The following is an 18,981-nucleotide window of genomic DNA, read 5'->3' as shown; positions in this document are numbered from 1 at the left end:
TGATTCTGATTTCCCATGCTAAAGGGATGCTGGAGCCAAACCAAAGTGTAAATGTTCTTTGTGTGACTGTTGGCAAAAGCCTGTGACCAGATCTGACTTCAGGCTGGGCCTTAGCTTGCTATGGAGCGAGCAGTGCTTAGCTGCCTGTATGCAGGTCAGACACGAGGGGCAATGAAAGGTTTCTGGCAAAAAGTGGTGTCTCAAAATGTTACCTGTATGCCATGAGCAAGTTGGCAGATGTGGCCGAGCTTGGTATAGCCCACGCTGCAGAGGTGACATGGCATGTGAGCTCTGAGCATGGGGTCAGGTCCTATTTCTTTCTTCAATGGCTCATGCTTCTCAGGACGACATTGCCTGATCTGTCCTGAGCCCGGGAGTCACAGGTGGGCTTGTCTGCTGGATGTCACTGAGAACTGTGTCCTAATATCACATAGCAGCTTGCTTGGCCCACCATGGGCACACAGGGTCCACTTTTTCATGCACCAGCTTGCCCTAGTATTAACTGCTTCTCTCCTCACCCACTGCTTGGTTAATTTGTCTGCATGCAGCTGTTGTGAGTTGGGGGAGATGGATTGGTTGGCTGCAGAGGACTCTCCTAATGCTCTCTGCCATTAGCACAGTGGAGCTTTGCACCAGTTGGTATCTGCAGGACTCTCCCTGCTTAATGGCCAGATTAATGGAATGAAGAAGCACAGCAATGTTTAAACCTCTGGTGTCAGCTTTCCCCACCTCAGACTGCCCCTGGGGATGTACCCAGGAAGCCCCAACTCTCAGTGGGGAGTCTTCTTTGATCTCCAGATGGTGGTTACCCAGGAACCAGGTGACCTACAAATGAAAGGAAAAGAATCAAAACAAAACAAAACAGAACAAAACTTCAAAGTTTGAAAGGAATTTCAATTTGCTTGGTGCTACGATTATCCTCACCCTCACTATCAAAATTGACTTTTCTCATTGTATTCTCAGACGCCTCAGTCACATAGGTGTTCTTATGATACCCAGTTTCCTAATGAGGTAACTAAGAATCAGAGAGGTTGAGGAACTTGCCCACAGTAACACAGGAGGCACATAGCAGTAGTGGCCATGAAACATGACATCAAATCTCTCTTCATGACCTCTATTTTCTTTTGCCTGAAAATAAAAACTGCTTGGCTTGTAGAAAAATTTAAATGCTCAGGTGAGGCTATATTTGCAACCCAAGTCCCGCAGATAGATAAACAGAGAGACAGAATGCTTTGCACAAGTGGCCACACACTTCCTTAGTTGTGGAGGTGGAGGTGGGTGATGGGCTGATGGATGGAGAGATGGATAGACAGACAGAGACACAGAATACTTTTCACAGGTTATCACAAGGCTGGTGGGTAAAATGCTTCCACAGTAGACTAACTAGAACATTTATTTTAGAACAACAAAGGATGAAACATCTCTGTGCACATCAACAGTGTTTTGATAAATTTGAATGTGTGTTTGATTTTCTTTCTCATTGAGCCTCCAGAGGGTTTATCATTTCTGAATGCACTCCAATTGGCATGGCCTCTTGTCATTTAATTTTAGCTCCTCTGCCCCACCCCTTCCCAACAGCTTCTCTGTCAATTAGTTAATGGCTTCTGCTCAAACACGCAGATACCCGGGGAGCTGTAATAAAGGAGCTCTTTTGTAGAGTAAAGATTTGTCAATCTGGGTATTTGTGAAGTGGGCCCCACTTGGAAGGGAACAGACCTTCATTTACACTGAGATCCCTCTCAGGACCTGAAGATCAAGGGCATCAGGAGGAAAGCTGACTGCTCAGTTTTCAAAACTAACCAGGTACTTGAATTTCTTTGATCAGCTTGCTGGGGGGATAGGAGAGAGTAACATTTACATTACTAAAAGATATTGCTGGAGCCATGAGGATTGGCAACAAATCTGATGCAGAAAATGAGCAGTGAATGGAAGAGACAAGTGATGTTTTACAAAGTGTATCTAAACCAATCCATTTGTTGCTTTGCTTATTCAATAGACAGCTTTTGGGCCATGCAGAGACCAGGGAAGCTGAGTGCTGGATGCTAAGGGTAAGCAGTGCACAAGACAGGAAATCTTCTGCTGATGAAGCATCCCTTCCTGATGGAGGAGTCAGATGGGAAATATACAAATGAATGTGTCCCTAATTTCAAGCAGCAAAAAGTAAATGGGAAGAAAACAGGCATGTTTGTGAGAGTGGGAAAGGTGGAAGATATACATTCAGCAAAGTGTCTCTCAGGAGCAGAGATCTGAGCTCAGTACAGAAGATCTAAATTGCCAGTTTACACACTAAAGTGTTACTTACTCCTGCTAAGACACCGTAAGAATAGTGTTCTGAAACTTTTGCGTATTATGACTGGGTTTCTTTAAAAATAATGCTGGTTTTCCGTACAGTCGGTGAAAGTGTTGGCTCCTTCAATGTCCTTGCATTGTTATTATGCAAAGATGAATAAGGAGTTACTTTATCAGGGAAGTGTGAAGAAAGAGGAATTTAAGGAGCTTAAAATCAGGGCTATCTGCTCACACTCCGTCTATTGGTAACCTTTTGATAGATCAAAGGAGTTTCAGGTCTTAGCAATGTTATGCCCACATGGGGGCTGATATCAGAAATCCTGATAATAGTTGTCATTAGCTAATTAATGGACTGGTACTCAGCTGAACTCCAACTTTAGTATCAACCAGTAGCTCTCAACCAGGGGGACTTTGCCGCTTAAGGACCATTTGGCTATGAACTGAGATGTTTTTGACTGTTACAACTTGTAAACACAAGGTGCTACAGGCATCTATGGGTAGAGGTCAGGAAAGCTACACAGGAGCATTAGGAAAGAATTATTCAGCCTCAAATGTCAGTTATTTCAAGCTTGAGACACTGATGTGTAACCTCATTTGCTCTGCAGTAGCTCACCTACAGACATTTCTAGCCACATAGTGATGGGTTCCCTAGTATTTTCTTCTTTATGTTTAAAGGTCACCTTCTCTGGTTAAGGTCAGACCTTATTTAGATGACAGGTTCTGCCTGCGACAGGTTCATTTTCAGCATATCTGAGTCTGCATTGACAATGACTCTCTGCACCCAGTAACTATCATACACATAAATATGTGCTCGGCATCTTTAACTAGTGAGTTTTGTGGATAGTTCTAGAGAAAAAATTTCATCAGAAGAGATGATTTCCTGAGAGATTTATGGCTCGATAGTACATAGAATATACAGTGATTTTAAAAAGAACTAAATTCAGCTTGGGGTATAGTTCAGCGATAGAGCTTTGCCTAGTATGCGTGAGACTCTGGATCCCATCCTCTGCACTGCAAAATAAGTAAAAATAAAAATAAAAATTCAGTTTCCTTGTGGGGGTACTGAGGGACTTGGCCTTCACTTTTGCTCTGGACTATAGGCGTAGATTTCTTTGAGCATCTTGTTTTTAGGCCTTTTCTCTTTCAGGGCCAGACTGTATCTGCTTTTGTGAGAACTTTCTCTGGAAACTCTTCCCCAGCTCACAGGATTAAATAAAGTAATAGCTGCCTCCTTACCTCTCTTCCAGCTCTGGGCTTCGATTAACCTTTCTCTCCGCAGAGAGCGGTTTTTGGAGTAATCAGGGAGCTTCTGAATGGCTCTTACCTGAATCTCCAGCCCATTAATTCTTATGGTGCCCAGCATCTGTTGAGAGAAGGCAAGACCAAATTGCTTCTCAGCCCAGCAGCATACTTTGGGCAGCTGCTCCTCTCTGGGGCAGATTAGGCTGGTTTGTGGACAGGCCAGGTCACTTTACCATGATTTTTTTTTTCCACTGGCTCTGATTTTCTGGGTCTTTAATTAGCCCTGTTGGAGGCAGGGAGGTGGCTGGCTGGACCGTTGCCTGGGCAGGGACTTGGCTTGCTTAACAGGGATGCTGCGCTTGGACCAGGGCTCCATTCTGTGGGGAGGATTTGTGGTTCTGAGGCTATGGACTCCTTTCTCGTTTGTATGACTCAGGGTGAGGAATATGAGACAGCATTCCGCAAATAGCCAGCAAGTTCCCCAAAGCACAGCCAGCCAAAGGCAACGTGTCGAAAAATAGATTGCGTTGAAATCACTACCCCTTTATTCTTGGTGGGACCAGACTTTGCCTAAGACTTTGGATGTCTGAATTTAACCCTTAGCTGAGAACATTTATAGTTACTGTTTGTGTCAACCATGATCACATTCTTTGGCTATACTCTATGTTTATTTTAAGATGAGAACTATATATTATATGTGTCTTATAAATCTGGTACTTTAAGCTAGCTTTCACTAAAGCATATAATACATGCTAGATACAGTTCTAAGAAAGATTTTTTTATGTGGGTCTTCTCATTCATATCTTACTGTCCCATATGGAGTGTGTTATTATCATCCCCATTTTACAGTTCAGAACTTGAGGCCTATGGTTTTGTGCACAGCAGGTGGAAAATGGAGCAGGATTTGAATTTGGCAGTTTAGATTTCACTGTCAGGAAACTAATCACAGCCCCACTTTACAGATGAGACCAGAGAGACTAAGTTTCCTTTTAACATAGTCAGTGGTAAAGCCTGGCTCCAGCCAGGTTACAAATGAAACTTGTTTCCCTTACTGCTTGTTGCTAAGAGTCCATAACAAAAAAGATATAAACATAGGCTTGATGCAGGTATTGATTCAGCATGGGTACGGATTCCTTGTAGATTAGATGTTGAGGTAGATCCAGTACAGTTATTTGTACAAATGTAAATTTGACTAGATACAGAAACAGATACCTCTAGTTAAATGTAGATGTAGATCTAAATTAGATATGTTTATAGATATGGAATAGATTAGATATAGATATAGATATATGAATAGACCACATATGGAATAAATACAGATACAGATATAATGGTTTGGATAAAACAAAAATTCCAAAAGACTCTTTGAGTTCAGCAATGAAGCCTTGGGGAGGAATTTGATTAAAGGGGTGCTATATACTTTAGCAGATTAACCCATTGATGAGTTTATAGCTGAATGAGCTGTTACAAGGTGGGGCCTGGTTGGAGGGGTACACTTTGAAGAACATACCATGTCCCCCGCTCTTTCCGCTCTGATCCTGTCTCTGCTTTTTGGCTGCCATGAGTTGAGCAACTGTCCTCTGCTTTGTCTTTCACCATGGATCAAAAGCCATGGAGCCGGCCAACCATGGACTGAAACTTCTGCAAGCATGAACTAAAATAAACCTTTCCTCCTCCAACTTGTTTATCTTGGGTATTTTGTTGCAGTGATGGAAATCTGGCTAACAGATGCAGATTAGGTGCAGACATGGATCGCTCAGATGGCCGCCCACAGCAAATGGGTTGGAAGCACATGTCCCTTCATGTTACTCCAGCTGGGGCTCCAGGCTGTGGCCGGGTCTGTCCTGCTCGCAGCCCACAGAACAATGGCACCCTGGGGTAACCCTCTAGCACAAAGCGTCATCCCCATTCACAGCAGGCACTGAGGCAGAAGCCCAGGGAGTTGCCAGCTGAGTGACAAGGCACTGTCACTGGATTTGCAGAGACCTACGAGTATCAGAAGGCACCACTGATGTTTGGCATCAGTGTTACATGTACCAGGATCTTGAGGCTTAGGTTTCTTCTCCATGGGGTTTTCAAGGCAGGGCTATGCACACTGGGGAGTTTAAAGAGATTTTCTAGTGCTAGAAAGTTGGGGTTGGGTTTGTGGGTTCTGGATCCCGGGGTAATTCACTTAAACAAATCCCTTTCACACCAGATCCCTTTCACAGAAGTCCAGGTGTGGGGGGGCCTAAACTTAGATGGTGCCTAAACTGGTGCCACTGGAGAGCCACGGAGGATTGCAGTGCTGCTTGCTCTACTGCTTTCTGTGTGCCTAACTGTTCTAAGTGCTTCATATGTGTGACCCTATTAATCACATCATCCCTGGGGCGAGGACTCTGTCCCTTCCTTTTAAGGTGAAGATATTGTGTCATCAAAAGGGTAAGGACCTTATTCACAACCTTCAAGATCCTGAATGGCAGAGGGTCCAGCCCTCTTGTGTATCTTTGGAGTGACTCATGCATTATGTAAGAAAACCAGACACAGACAGCTGAACCAGTGCTGGTCCTTCTGCACCCTGACTCATTGTGCTGCTGAAAGGCCCTCCTCTGGAGCGGCCAGGCCCTCAGAAACATGTGGTTCCTGCTGACTGTAGGTTGACAACTTAGGTGGAAGATCAATAGTTATACCTGGCTTCTTCGTATGTCTGTCCACTGGCTGACTCCCATTAAATCCCTGGCCCCATCAGACCCCTCTCTGCCCTTTCCTTCCTTCTCTGCCCCTAGTTGGACTTCGTCATCATGGACACTGGAGGTGCTGGCAGGGTATGGAAGGAGGTGCAATTGGGAAAAAAAAAAAAAAAAAAAAAGAATTGGATACTTTTCAGTGGTTGACTTTGTCCTTGAGAGAACCACAATTTTTGCCCCTCTCATAGCGACAGCTATTTTTTCCTCCCCTCCAGGCCCATGATGGTGACAGCTCTCCCCTATTGCTGGCCTGAGCTACAACATCTCCCTTGATGTTCCTTATGACACTTCTCTGTAGCATTTTATTGATGATACCTTAGTAGGACAACAATCTCTCTTAATCTCTCTTTCTGTCTCTGTCTTTCTCTCTCACTCAGTCTGTCTCCCTCTTTTTCTCTAGTTTGAGATCTTCCCTTTGATGATGTAGTACTGCCAATGGGACTTTTCAGGATGAGTCACTATCCTTCTTGCCATGTTTTGATAAAGCATCAAGTCTTTCCACTGGGAGCAAGGCCCAGACGGAGTCCAGGGGAGTGTGAAGCTCTTTGGAGGGAACCTGCAGAGTTTTCTGGAGGGAAGATCTTAGCTGTTGTTCTATTTGTGACAATTTCATTCTAAAAATGGAGCCAAGAAACCAACATGCTGAACAGTCCTGTGCTAACAAAAGTATCTGAGCACCATGGATGTGCAGAGATGCTCCAGGCAGGGGACAGCCGCTCCAAGAGTCTTGTCACTTGGTCACATCCCTCTGTCTGTCATAGCCAGAGGGCTCTGAATGGCTTCTTCCTCCAGGGAGCACAGAGATCTAGGGCAAGGATGAAGGGTGTGGGGGAGGAGGAAACAGGCCTTCAGCATCTTGCTGAGGGCCTGGCATAGACAGGCAGGCATGCAGACAGACAGGCTACAGACAGACAGACAGAGGCAGACAGGAAAGGCAGATCATTGCTGCCAGCAAGCAAATCCTTCATAGATTCTCTTTTTCTTGTCCTCTGTCACACTCCAGGAAATGGTAACTGTCCTAGCACTTCAATCTGATTTCTCAGAAGTGCCACCACCTCCCTCTGTGGCTTTGAGAGCCAGTGGGGAGGGTCAGTGTGTCACTGTTTCTCCAGCCCAATGCACCTTTCCCTGCAGGGTTTGTTTCCTCTTGAAAAGGAATGTCTTGTAGGTAAATGACACCCTTTTTCTCTTCTTCTGAGAACTGTAGCTTCTGTCTGCCCCCTGGAAAGGGGGCATCTAGGGAGAAGCAGAGGCTAGATTGGTGGGGCCAAGGGCAGAAACAGTATTACTGTCTTGCTAAGGAGAAATCCAGCTAGCTCTGTGCCGGAAGGAAGAGCCTCCAACTCCAGAAAGGGCTAAAAGAGACTTTTTGGCTAGGTTACCAGTGTCCACATGCTCTGCCCTAATTATAACCAGGCACCAGTTACAGGAGAGGATGTAATCCTCTCATTACAGGGCCCTAGACCCAACGGAATGCTGCAGGACTCCACCTGGCCAGCTGTGGCCTGTACATGGGTTCTCTTTGGCCTGAGAGTATAGTGGTTCTTTAGAAACTATGGAGTTCTGGAGAAGGAGTTCTGAAATCCTGGAATTTAAAGCCACACCGAGTCTCCTGCCCCCAGCAGTGCTGTGGTGCATCCTATCTGCTTTTTAGGGGTGGGGTCTTTGGGGGAGTCACCTGATCACCACAGCCCCCACCAGGCATCCTGCCCTCCTTCCCTTCCTAGACAGGTGCCTGGCATCATGTTTGTCACAGCCTTAGGACACACAGGGTCTGAAGTTCTCTGAGTCTGACATGTGCAGTGGACAAGGCCCCCCGTCTGCTCACTAGGCTCTGCAGGTTCATTTCCAGGACCGCACCCTGTGGGGGCTATGCTAGTGTGCTGTAAGACCACAAGCAGTGTCCCCAACCTCTACCCAGAGGGTGCCGGTGGTTCCTCCTGTTTCCCAAGATGTCTCCAGACTTGGCCTAAAGTCCTCTGGGGAAAAATCCCTGCCACAGCATGAGAACCACTGATCTAAGCTAATGTAGCATCCAGGGCCTGCAAAAGCAGCAGCTGCTGACTTTAGTAATGAAATAGTGCTGGTGACATCTGTTTTTAGACGATTGCCTAAAAATATCACTGGGTTTTGAGTTTTTGCTCCCAAGTGACCTCATATGGGCTGAGGTTCTACACACATTTGTATATATGTGTCAAAAGTTTTAGTGGGGCATGTAAGGATGACACAGAGGAAAGTTCTAATGTTACATTCATTTATTTAGCAGCACTGGGGATTGAACCCAGGATCTCACTGAGCTACATTAGTAGCCCTTTTCTTATTTTTTATTTTAATACAGGGTCTCACTAAGTCTCTTAAGTTGTTTAGGCTGGGCTGGAACTTGTGATGCTCTTGCCTTAGCCTCTTGGAGTGCTGGGATTACAGGCATGTTTTGCTCTTTTTGTGAGTTTCCCCGTTTACAAAGCCAGCAAGACCTGAGGCATAAAAAGTGAAGATCCCTCCTCTCCCGGCATTCACACACAAATGCATGTGCCACTTCTGGGCATCCAGACCCTCAGGCCCAGTCACTTTTCTGCAACAGGCACTGGTTCGAGTTCTGGGCTTTGTCATGGGTGCCCAGTCACCTTGAAGACTGCAGGGCTGGGGTTTGGCAGGGTGTCAGATTTGCATGGTTGCTGTATCTCAGGAGGGTATGGGCCTTTGTGACACCCGGAAATTATTTGTGGCTTTGGGGGTTGGCCCTGTAACGTATTCAAACCCGGCTGCCGTTTATTCCCCAGACTCTGTCAAAGAGTCCTGTGTACAGAGCAGTTGCTTAAGACAATGGCTGCTGTGTGCCATGCTGGCCATGAGTTGTTTACACGGTCCTGCTGGTGAAGTTCCTCCCATCCTGTTTTTGGAGTGTGGCAGGATTGGAAACAGTTTATTTTAAAAAAAATTGGGCAAGGGGGACTTGAAGCCCTTTTGTAAAGTATCTGTTTTTCATAGTTGCTATTATCAACTGTATCCTGTATTATACATGATTGATCATTTTGTTCAATATACATCTATCGAGTGACTACCATGTGACAGATACTGTTTTAGTGGCTGGAAATCTACCCTCAAGCACCATGCTAGTCTCTGTGCTCACGAGCTCACAGTGTGAATGGACATCACACGAAGAAGGTGTTTCTGTGCTGTGTCAGATTGCGACAAGAGCTTATGAAAGGAAGGCAGGGGAGAGGTGGACCGGGCCAGGTAAGTTAGGGAGGGTTGTGCTCTACTGGGGACATTTCCACACAGCAGCGTTTGAGCAGAGACCTGCAAGTGTGAGTGGATGAGCCTGCTCAACACGTGTGAACAGGGAGCAGCAAAGCTCTGAGGTGAGTTGAACTTGGCCTGTTGGTTTTACAGCAGAATCTGATGTGGCTATAGCAGAGTAAGGGATGTGAGGAGAGAGAGAACAAGAGCGAGAGCGAGAGAGAGAGAGAGAGAGAGAGAGAGAGAGAGAGAGAGAGAGACGCATGGAGGTCAGTTTACATCATTAGGACCTTATCACACTTAGAAAGGAATTGGCTTCCCCTCCATACTAGGAAGTCCCTGGAGATTTTGAGCAGAGGGATGACATGGCCTGACACTTACAAATGGGACTGGCAGTTGTCCTACTGAAGTTTGCTCCAGTGGTCAAGGGCAGGGACTGTTGCATTAGACACATGGCTGCAGGGGTGGTTTGGACCATGTACCAACAGTGGAAGCCAAGAGAGGTGGGTACATTCTGAGAGTGCAGCCTGCCGAATTTACCCTGGATTAAAGCAGCACAAACACCTGATAAGGCAAAGCAAAACACAAAAGCAACATCAAGACAAAAGTCAATCTCTGTGTCCCTTACTGTGTTCTTTAGAGATAACCGCTGCTGGAAGTGTTTTATTTCTCCTTTGCATATTAACCTATGTGTTGTGTACTGCAGGAGTGTCCTGTTTCTTTGAAAAGAAATCTAATAAATGATATTTTATAGTAATTTTCTTTGTTCTCGCTATACATGCATGTATCTTATTTCTCATTTCATGTCAGTACATATTACCTCTTCCTTACTGTTAGTTTTCTGTTTTTTCAAAGTATATTGTCAATAGTAACTCCTCAGAAAATACGAATTGAATGATTAGCTATCTCATCATCCAGTTAATTGGTTTCCTGTTGGCAGACATTTAGATTCTTCCGTTTTGTTTTCTTACTTTGAGCTGTGCCGCTCACAATTCTTGTACGTGTAATTTTTCATATGTGTGTGTATCTGTCGGGTAAGTGAATGAACTTAGGATTGCTAGTGCAAAGGGTGTGTGCATATTAAATGTTGAGAGGCATAGCTGAATTGTCTTGGAGAGAGATCCCATCAAATCTGTCACAGTGTATGCAATTTCCTGTTTCCCTCTCAAAAGCACAGGTGATTATCAGCTTTATAATCTTTGACAAACAGATGGGTAAAAACAGCATCTTTCTGTTTTGATTTCCATTGTAGATATGAATGGCTTGAACATTTTGCAAAAGTGGTATTTGTTGATTCCTTCCTTAGTTCCTTATTCCAGGATTTCTGATGGCAGTGTTTAAATCCTCTGCCTCCTTTGAGTAAATGGCTGTGTAACAATTTCAGAGACTGGATAAGCACTACAGCTACAGTGCTAGAACTTTTAACTGATTAACTCATTGAACCTTGCTGTGATGAAGATTCTATTCAACCTTCCCAGAAAGGAGCAGGGTTAAATCAGTCACTGTAGACCATGCAGAATAAGGGGGAGCCAGAAATTAAACCTACACCAGTCTCTTAACCACTACACCACACAGAAGATGGATTTGGTAATAACTGTGAGTGTCTTTTAAGACTTGGTCTCTCAGTGATCGTTTGAAAGCAAGAAGCACTCCTGGATCTGGTATGCCAGGGCTATAACACAGACATGGGCCCTGTCTGGGCTTAGGGCCACATCCTGTGGCATGGAACCTGGAGGTGGAGCTCTCTATTAGGCCTCTGAAAGATATTCAGACTATAACCATGTTCAGTGACAGACATGAGGCCAGGCAAGAGAATGGGTCACCTCTTTTCCTCCTGATGATGGATTACCACTTTTCCTCTTTTCCTTTTCCTCAGTGCTGATCTGAGCTGCAAAACTGAACCTGGAACTGAGTGCAGAGGTACTCATTTCTTAGACCTGTAGAGTGGATAAGGAGGAGAGTGAGTAGGGGGAGGGATGGATGAAGGATGGAGAGGTGAATGGGTGACAGGATGGATAACTGTGGGTGAGTGATGGTTGCATGAATTATGGATAATGGAAAGAAGGAACAAACTAATAAGGGAAAAAGTAAGAATAGAAAGACCACCTATTAGGGTTGGGGATTTAGCTCAGTGGCACAAGTGTCTGCCTGGCAAGCATAAGTTCAATCCTGGCACCCCCCCCAAAAAAAAGAAAGAAGGAAAGAAAGAAAGAAAGAAAGAAAGAAAGAAAGAAAGAAAGAAAGAAAGAAAGAAAAGTTTAATTAATTAATTAATTAATTAGATGAACAATAGGCCATGTCATTTCATTTTTGTCAGTTTCATCATGCCCAGCCACTGCTTTAGACTCCAGATTGGAAGATGAGGGGCCTGGGGCTGTGCCATGAGTGAAGTCACCATCTAGAGAAGATCATTGTCCTGGACCCTTTGGCTTCTGAGTAAATCTGTGCCTCCCATTTCTGAATAATATTTTGAAATGCACAATTATATCACAGTACAATGATACAAAATATATTAAGATTTTTTATAGCATAATACTGCATTAGCATTTTTATTAACATATTAATTAGGTTGATTTGGCAGCAGGTCTAATAACTACTATAATTTTAAAACAGTGACAAATGCAAATGATACTTTGAGTAGTTACCTGCTGCCAAAGCAGTGTGACAGGGAAATATCTGCAGCTTCTTTCCATTCATGTAAAATATCTCAGGTCTGGCTAATACTACTGCAGTCTGTTAACCACATCTGTAAAAAGGCATGGTGAATTTCAGTTGGAATTAGGGAAAATAGGAGAGTAAATATGTATAAGTTCAGAGACCCACAGACTTCTCTCTCATGATGTGTAAGTCCAGAGATTTAAAGATGGTACCCCTGGGATGGAAGAAGGCATAAATTATCCCAAGGTGTTCACAACTGGGCTGATCTCCCAGAGTGAACTGGTGAACAGGGTCATCATACTCCATGATCTGTGTCACTGTCTCTCTCTGTCCTTTTTTAAAAAAATGACTAAGTACAATTGTATTTTAGTGTGATGCATAGACTTTTGGTTCTCTCCCATAAAGTGGTATCAGTTCTGTGATAATAGAGAAGCACCTGGTACAACCCAGATCTCTCAGAATGTTTCCTAGAGGGACTGTCATCTGCAGCATGCCCTAGAGGGTGGATGGGAGCTAGAACAGGATCGGCCAGGAGCAGAGGCTATCACTAACAGAGATGGAAATGTGAGTCCTGTAAGAAAACTGTAAGAAATGTAGTATTAATGGAACACAGCACAAGGATCATGGATTGGCAGTTAATGAGGAAAGTGGAGTAGAGATTGGGCCAGATATTGAACAGGATATCTGGGAGCTTGAGATTTCTCCTTGGGTCAATAGAAAGTTACAGATGATGTTTGAGCAGGAGAGTTGCTTGGTCTAAGATCAGTGTGAGAAGATCATTTTGGCTGCTGCGTGGGGAATGAATTGGAGAAGTGAACCGAGAAGCAGGACGAGAAAGAGAACCTTCAGTCCACAAGAGCAATGATGGGGGCCTGAACTGGAAGGAGGATATTGGGAAAGGAGAAAAGGGGATATATTTGAGAGCCACTAAGATATATATTGGATAGGCAGGACTTTGACAGGTGGGATTTGGGGAAGAAAATGAGATTGGGAAATGTAAAAGATGGATGTGGAAGGAAGAATAAAAAGAAATCATCCTGGAGATAGAAATTTGTGTACTTATAGTGAAGTTGTCAAGTAGTGGATGATCAGGAAGGACTGACCCTCAGTTTGATATTTTGTTAGTGCTGAGGATTGAACCCCAGGCCTCAAGTGTGCTAGGCAGGATCTTAAGCAGCCTTCTACCTGGCTTTCCCAGAAGATGGAGGCTCAGAGGGCTTCTCTGCAACTGGTGTTGGGGAAATCCCATACCCAGGAGCTCAGGCAAAATTGCCATTGTCAGGTTCAGTTCCAGGTTCTCATGAAGTCACTGCTGGTACCAGATCTGCAGGCCACTGTCTCTCAGCTGTGACCATAGACAAAAATAGAACAAAACCAATTTTTAAAAAGGAAAACCTGTATTTTATAGGGATTTATATGCCTTTGTGGGGCTAAATACTATTTTTCCTAGCTCCAGTTGACATTATAAATGATCTTATAAAATGCTGTGATAGCACAGAATGGATACCATGTTGCAGAATATACGCCTTTATGTAGGAAGGGCTTTTAAAAACCCATTCCTGACTTGTGCAGGCAGAAAAGTGCACAGTGCTCCATCTGAGAAAAGAGCACTTTTTCTGGGACCACTTCACACTGTCAAGGTTTCCAGAGCCAAGAAGACATCCCTGGCAGGAAAGGAGACCATCTGACACATGTACACAAGCCACCCCCCACTCCTGCCCAGTTTGCAGATGTTCATTATGCTGTGTTAAAGCTTCGACTTGCTTTGCCAATAGATTCTGGTCTGGCTAGACTTTCCCTGATCAATTTAGAAGCTGACCTTCTACAAGGTAAGTGTGTCTCTTTGATGCCTGGAATGACCCTGGGAAGAATGTGCATGCACATGTACACACATGCACACACACACACACACACACACACACACACACACCAGCAAGGGATAGAGCCCCTCTATCAACACTCCCCTGGTTGCCTTTGGCTGCCTTTTTTTCTGCTTTTCCATTTGCCTCCCCCAGTCTTTGGACATCTGCATTCAGAATTCACCATCATCCAGGAAACAGATTTTATTTTTCCCCTACTGGAAAAATAGAATCAAATGACAATCCTGGGAAAAACTAGAACACGCCAGTGGGGACTTGGATGCATTGTTCTCTGGTTAGCTGGGGATGACAAAACACTGTTGTTGCAGCCTAGCTTTTAAAATAATTTCAATGTGTGTTAGTCCACATTCCAGTGTGCTCAGTCTGTGATGGGGAGCTGACTGTCTGTGGTGGTTAACCAGGCAGCTGTGGTCTCCTCTCATCCTTCTGTGTGGGATGCTCCCTGCATACCGTCTCTGCTCCTTGCCTCATGCTGTCTCTGTGTCAGCCAGTCAGGCAAAACCCAAGACTCAATTTCTCCTCTGTAGCCTTCTCCAAACCATCAGATATGAGCTGGAGATGAACAAGATGCCTTTAAGCAATGCATGAACAAACGTTAAAGAAATTAATAACTGTCTGTGTACTTTTCTTGTTACATTCTATTTGTGGCAAATTATACTAGTTTTTCCTCCAGTTTATGGGTTAATGTTTCCTTTTTAAATTAATTCACTGACATAACAATACAGATGGGCTGATTTAAAGACCACTAGAAGATAAACATAAAGCAACCCAGTATTAGGTGTGTAGGGAAAATATGGAAATTGAGTTGATGGCTGATGTAAATATGGGAAGTTTCCACTGTAACTGGTGGATAGCACACTCCTTTATTTTTGAGGTTCAATTTTTCTCACTAATAAAATGGGTTCAATGATGTCTGCCGCATCTGAGTTCAGCCCTCCTTGCAGGAAGCCAGCAGCTAGTTTTGACTGGACCCATTATTTTTCTTGTAATTGCTATTATTTTTATAACTGTTTTTCATGGTCCTTTCTAAAGGAAAGCTCCTTTGGGGAAAATCTTTGTAAGCACCATCAAACCTACACATTAGTAGGTGTTTGGGGGGACTTTTTCAGCAAATTTGTTTATATTTTAATTTGTTTTGCTGTAATGTGTTAATTCACTTAGGAAGGGGGTGCAGAGAATGCAAGTCAGAAAAAAAGTTTTAGTGGAATCATGGTGGGGCACCTGCCTTTGGGGACAGGCCTCAGTGGTCACTGCTGAAATCCTTAGGCTCACCAGAGCCCAGGATCCACTTGTCAAGCCTGATGTTCCAGTGGGAAAAGATGCTTAGCAAGCCATTGCTGACCAATCACCAACTTGTTACAAACTTCTGTTTTAATCTGTTTGTGCTGCTATAATAAAATACCAGATACTGGCTAGTTTATAAGTGACAGAAATTATTTCTTACAATTCTAAAAGCTGAGAAGTCCTTGTTCTAGGCACCAGCATTTTGGGGACTGATGTCTGCTTGCAAGATGGCAGCTTGTTGCTGCATTGATCAGATAGGACAAATGCCATGTCCTCATAGGCAGGAGGGATGGAAAGATGAAATGGACTGATAAAATTCTCTCCATCCCTTTTACAAGGAACAAATCCCACTCCTGAGAGAAGAGCCTTCATAGCTTAATGGCCTCTTAAAGTTTCTGCATGTTCCATTAGGGACTAAATTTCAACATGAACCTTGCATGTGGGACAGAGATATTCAGGTCATAGCAACTGCTCAGTCACCATTCGAATAGTCACCTATCTAGCACTGTTCTCCTGCTCTGTTTCCTGCATGATGAACTGAGCAGCTTTGTTCCGCCATGCCCTTCCTCTGTGTTGCTCCTGCCTTGGAGCCAGCTGACTATGGACAGAGTCACCTTAAAACATGAGTCAACGAAGACTCTTCTCTTTTAAGTTGGGTATTGTGTCCATCAAAAGGAAAGCTGCTGGCCTATGTTGGCTACTAGGGCGGCCATATCTTGAGCACTCCTCGTGCCATTAGCTCAGTGCCATGCTTTGCTCATCTTCTTCATAGTTGAAGTAGGGATCCCACCCTATGGTGATGACACTGAGGGGGACAGTCAGGTCCACAATAGTTGGTGAGTCACGTAGACTCACAGCCCAAGGGAGGTGGATGCTGCGTGTGTGTGGGGACACATGAGGGCTGCACTCAGGAACAGAGTATACTCAGTGAGACAACGGAAAGAAGGCATTCTTCATACTAGCACAGGAGTGACATGACCCTTGGTTCCCCCGAGAGAGTGTCATTGTCATATCTAAATAACTCCACAGACTGGCAGGGGCCCCATGCCAAGGACTCAAACAGTTAGTAAGGCACTGTGGTTGTTCCCAGAATAAGGAGGGTCATTGGGGAGGGCACCTAATCCAAGAAGGCACAGTGGACATAAGAATTTTTGCTGAGGCCACTTGAGGCCCTCTTGGTTTCCCTGGATGTCAAGGCACAATATAACACTAACTATAGGCCTCACACCACAACATGGTGAGCAGCAGAATAATCGTGTCTAGGTTTGCATCACAGCTGTGTTTCTTATTAACTGCCCACCTCTTGGACAGTCAGCATGCTCATCAGTAAAATGGAGATGTTAATAATCTACTTTGTGTACATATATATGTATGTATCTGTTAATCTATCTTAGTGCGCGCGCACACACACACACACACACACACACACACTGCACGTATACATGTATTTCTTCTTCCCTGAAGGGTGGTTTAGTCTTCCACTCCTTTAAACAGCAACACAACCACAATACAATCAAAACCAGCAATGAGTGGGAAACAGATGTGTAGGCTGAACAGACTGAGTCTTGAAGCCAAAAGCTGCATCTGGCACTCCATTGACTATGTCCACTCACTACGTGAGGACTTGGTTTGCATGGCCAGAGGCAGACACTAGTTCATTCTATTTTACAGCTAAGAGGCCAGGCTGCTAGTTTGTGTCATGCTAAGAGGATGAGGCCTCCACCGTTGTTCTGACATCAGTGTCTAAGTTCCAAGGATGTCATCTTGGCATGGTGTAGATGACTTCAGAGCAGAAGCTAGGCTTGGACACACTGGTTCTGTGAGGGCCTTGTTTGCTACAGCTTGAGCTGTTGCCTCCTCCAGGCTTGGACAATTGCCTTGTTGACTTAGAGGTGACCTGTGCACAAAGCCATGCTGCTATCAGGGCTCAAAGTGGGTCTTGGGAGGGAACCTCAGTGCTGAGCTGCCATCAGCTGTGCTTTTGGGACCTCTCCAGGACTTGGTTGAGTGCAAGTTCTTCCTTCGTGCCAGACAGTGGAGCAGTGGATGGCTTTTTTTTCCAAATACATGGACCTTCTTTATCTGGGGGCAGAAGCTCCTCCCAAATGTTCAAGAAAATAGTCCTGTAGAGTCCTCCAGTGCTCACAGATTGCCTACTGCCCTCCACCCCGCCATTTATTTCCATCTTAAAAGGGACATGCCTGTTGGACACCTGCCCTTGGTTGCCTCCAGCTCAGTCATCCTGGAGTCACAGTTATGCTATGGTTCTCTGAACAGCATAGGTGATGATATTCTGGAAACTGGAAAACAGCCAGAAAATTTCACAGACTTAGGCCTGGTCTAGCAGGTTTCTTAGCTCCTTTGGGAGAACCAATGGATGTGGAGAGAACACAAAAGTCTTGGGTAGCCCAGCCCAACTATCTGCTGTTTTCAATTAGCTACTAATGTACATGAGAGTTTTGCATGCTCACAAATGACCAAAGAGTTCTTTAATGAGCACATGCTTTGTGTCAGCTATGAGTCCTGCCCACACAGAGCTGACAGTGGTATGAGTATGTGTGTAAGTGTGTTTACTTACATATTTCAGTGTGTGTACATCTCTTACCAACAAATAGTGGGTTTTTATCGAGCACTCCCTGTATGTTGGGTACTGGGTGTTGGAATGCTGCTGTCATTGAATTCTTAGTCACCTCAGTTTGTGCAACAGGTACGGCTGAACATACCTCTGCCATGAAGCATATCGACACCTTGAGGTAGAGCCTTTTAGAACCTATCATTATTAACTCTATTTTAAAAATGAGGGAACCCCACCAAGTGACAAAGGCCCAGTACTGCTGCTTTTGTGACCATGGATATAGATTTCTACCTTCATGCCTACAAACTCCTGAGAGTCCATGTTTATACAGGTGACAACCTCAAAGCCAGGGATTGCTGGATTTGAGAGTAAACTTCCCCACTTTGGTTATAATGTCTACCTCCATGAGACTTTGCTTCCACCTCAGTACAAAAGTTAATGATCTCTCTTGTCTCTCATGAGACAAAGAGGGTGTGGGGAAGTGTGATGAAGCACAAGAGAGGCCACTGATGACAGATAAGAAACTTACAGATGCAGAACCAAGAAGAAGAACAGGTATATGAAAAGAGTGACTCTAGGGAGAAGGAAGTTGACTTCTATCAGTTATCAGTGATTTCCATTTGATGTCACAGTAACCCAGCGAAAGATCTCCTATAAGAGAAGGATATTAAGTCTCAGAGTAGTGAATTTGTGACTTGAATGCAGACTTAGCGTTGTCTGGAGAAATGTTTTTGTTCCATACTGGGAGTTGGTAAAGGGTGGTCATGGATCAAGCTGGTCAGCTGTCTGAGTTGTGAGTAGTTTCACTGGCACACAGCCAGTGGCCCTCTCTCTTTGTGCTCTCTCTGGCTGTCATGAACTCTGATGGCAGAGTCAACCCATTGATACAGGGGTCACATGACCCCTGAGAATTCCTACTATCTGACCTTGTATGGAAAAGATTTTCAGGTCCTGTTCTAGACCATCATTTTAGGCAGGAGAGAAAAATGAGTTTGTAAACAGGTAAGTAGATATGCTGCAAAATATGAAGATGAATCGCATAAAACTTCCACCATCTGGAGGCTTTGGCAATCTGACTTTTTAGAGA

The 18,981-nt window shown here is 44.4% G+C and overlaps 1 protein-coding gene across 2 annotated transcripts in view; it reads left to right on the top strand.

Annotated features, from left to right (window-relative positions):
* Xylt1 (xylosyltransferase 1) overlaps positions 1–18,981 on the top strand; it is a 296,748-nt gene that overhangs the window by 101,053 nt on the left and 176,714 nt on the right. The window contains exon 1 of one of the 2 annotated variants that reach the window (XM_063226621.1): positions 1,835–9,494. The exons of the other annotated variant lie outside the window; for it this stretch is intronic. Within the exon in view, the coding sequence (XP_063082691.1) occupies positions 9,459–9,494 (36 nt within the window). The 5' untranslated portion in view covers positions 1,835–9,458. Of the gene's footprint in view, positions 1–1,834; positions 9,495–18,981 lie in introns of those variants that run through there. 2 annotated transcript variants of the gene reach the window in all.

This window comes from Cavia porcellus, unplaced genomic scaffold (genome assembly GCF_034190915.1).
Source record: "Cavia porcellus strain 051 isolate PalLab524CR breed Dunkin Hartley unplaced genomic scaffold, mCavPor4.1 scaffold_16, whole genome shotgun sequence".
NCBI lineage: Eukaryota > Metazoa > Chordata > Mammalia > Rodentia > Caviidae > Cavia > Cavia porcellus.
Note: the sequence above shows the minus strand (reverse complement) of the source record. Positions and strands in the feature narration are given on the sequence as shown.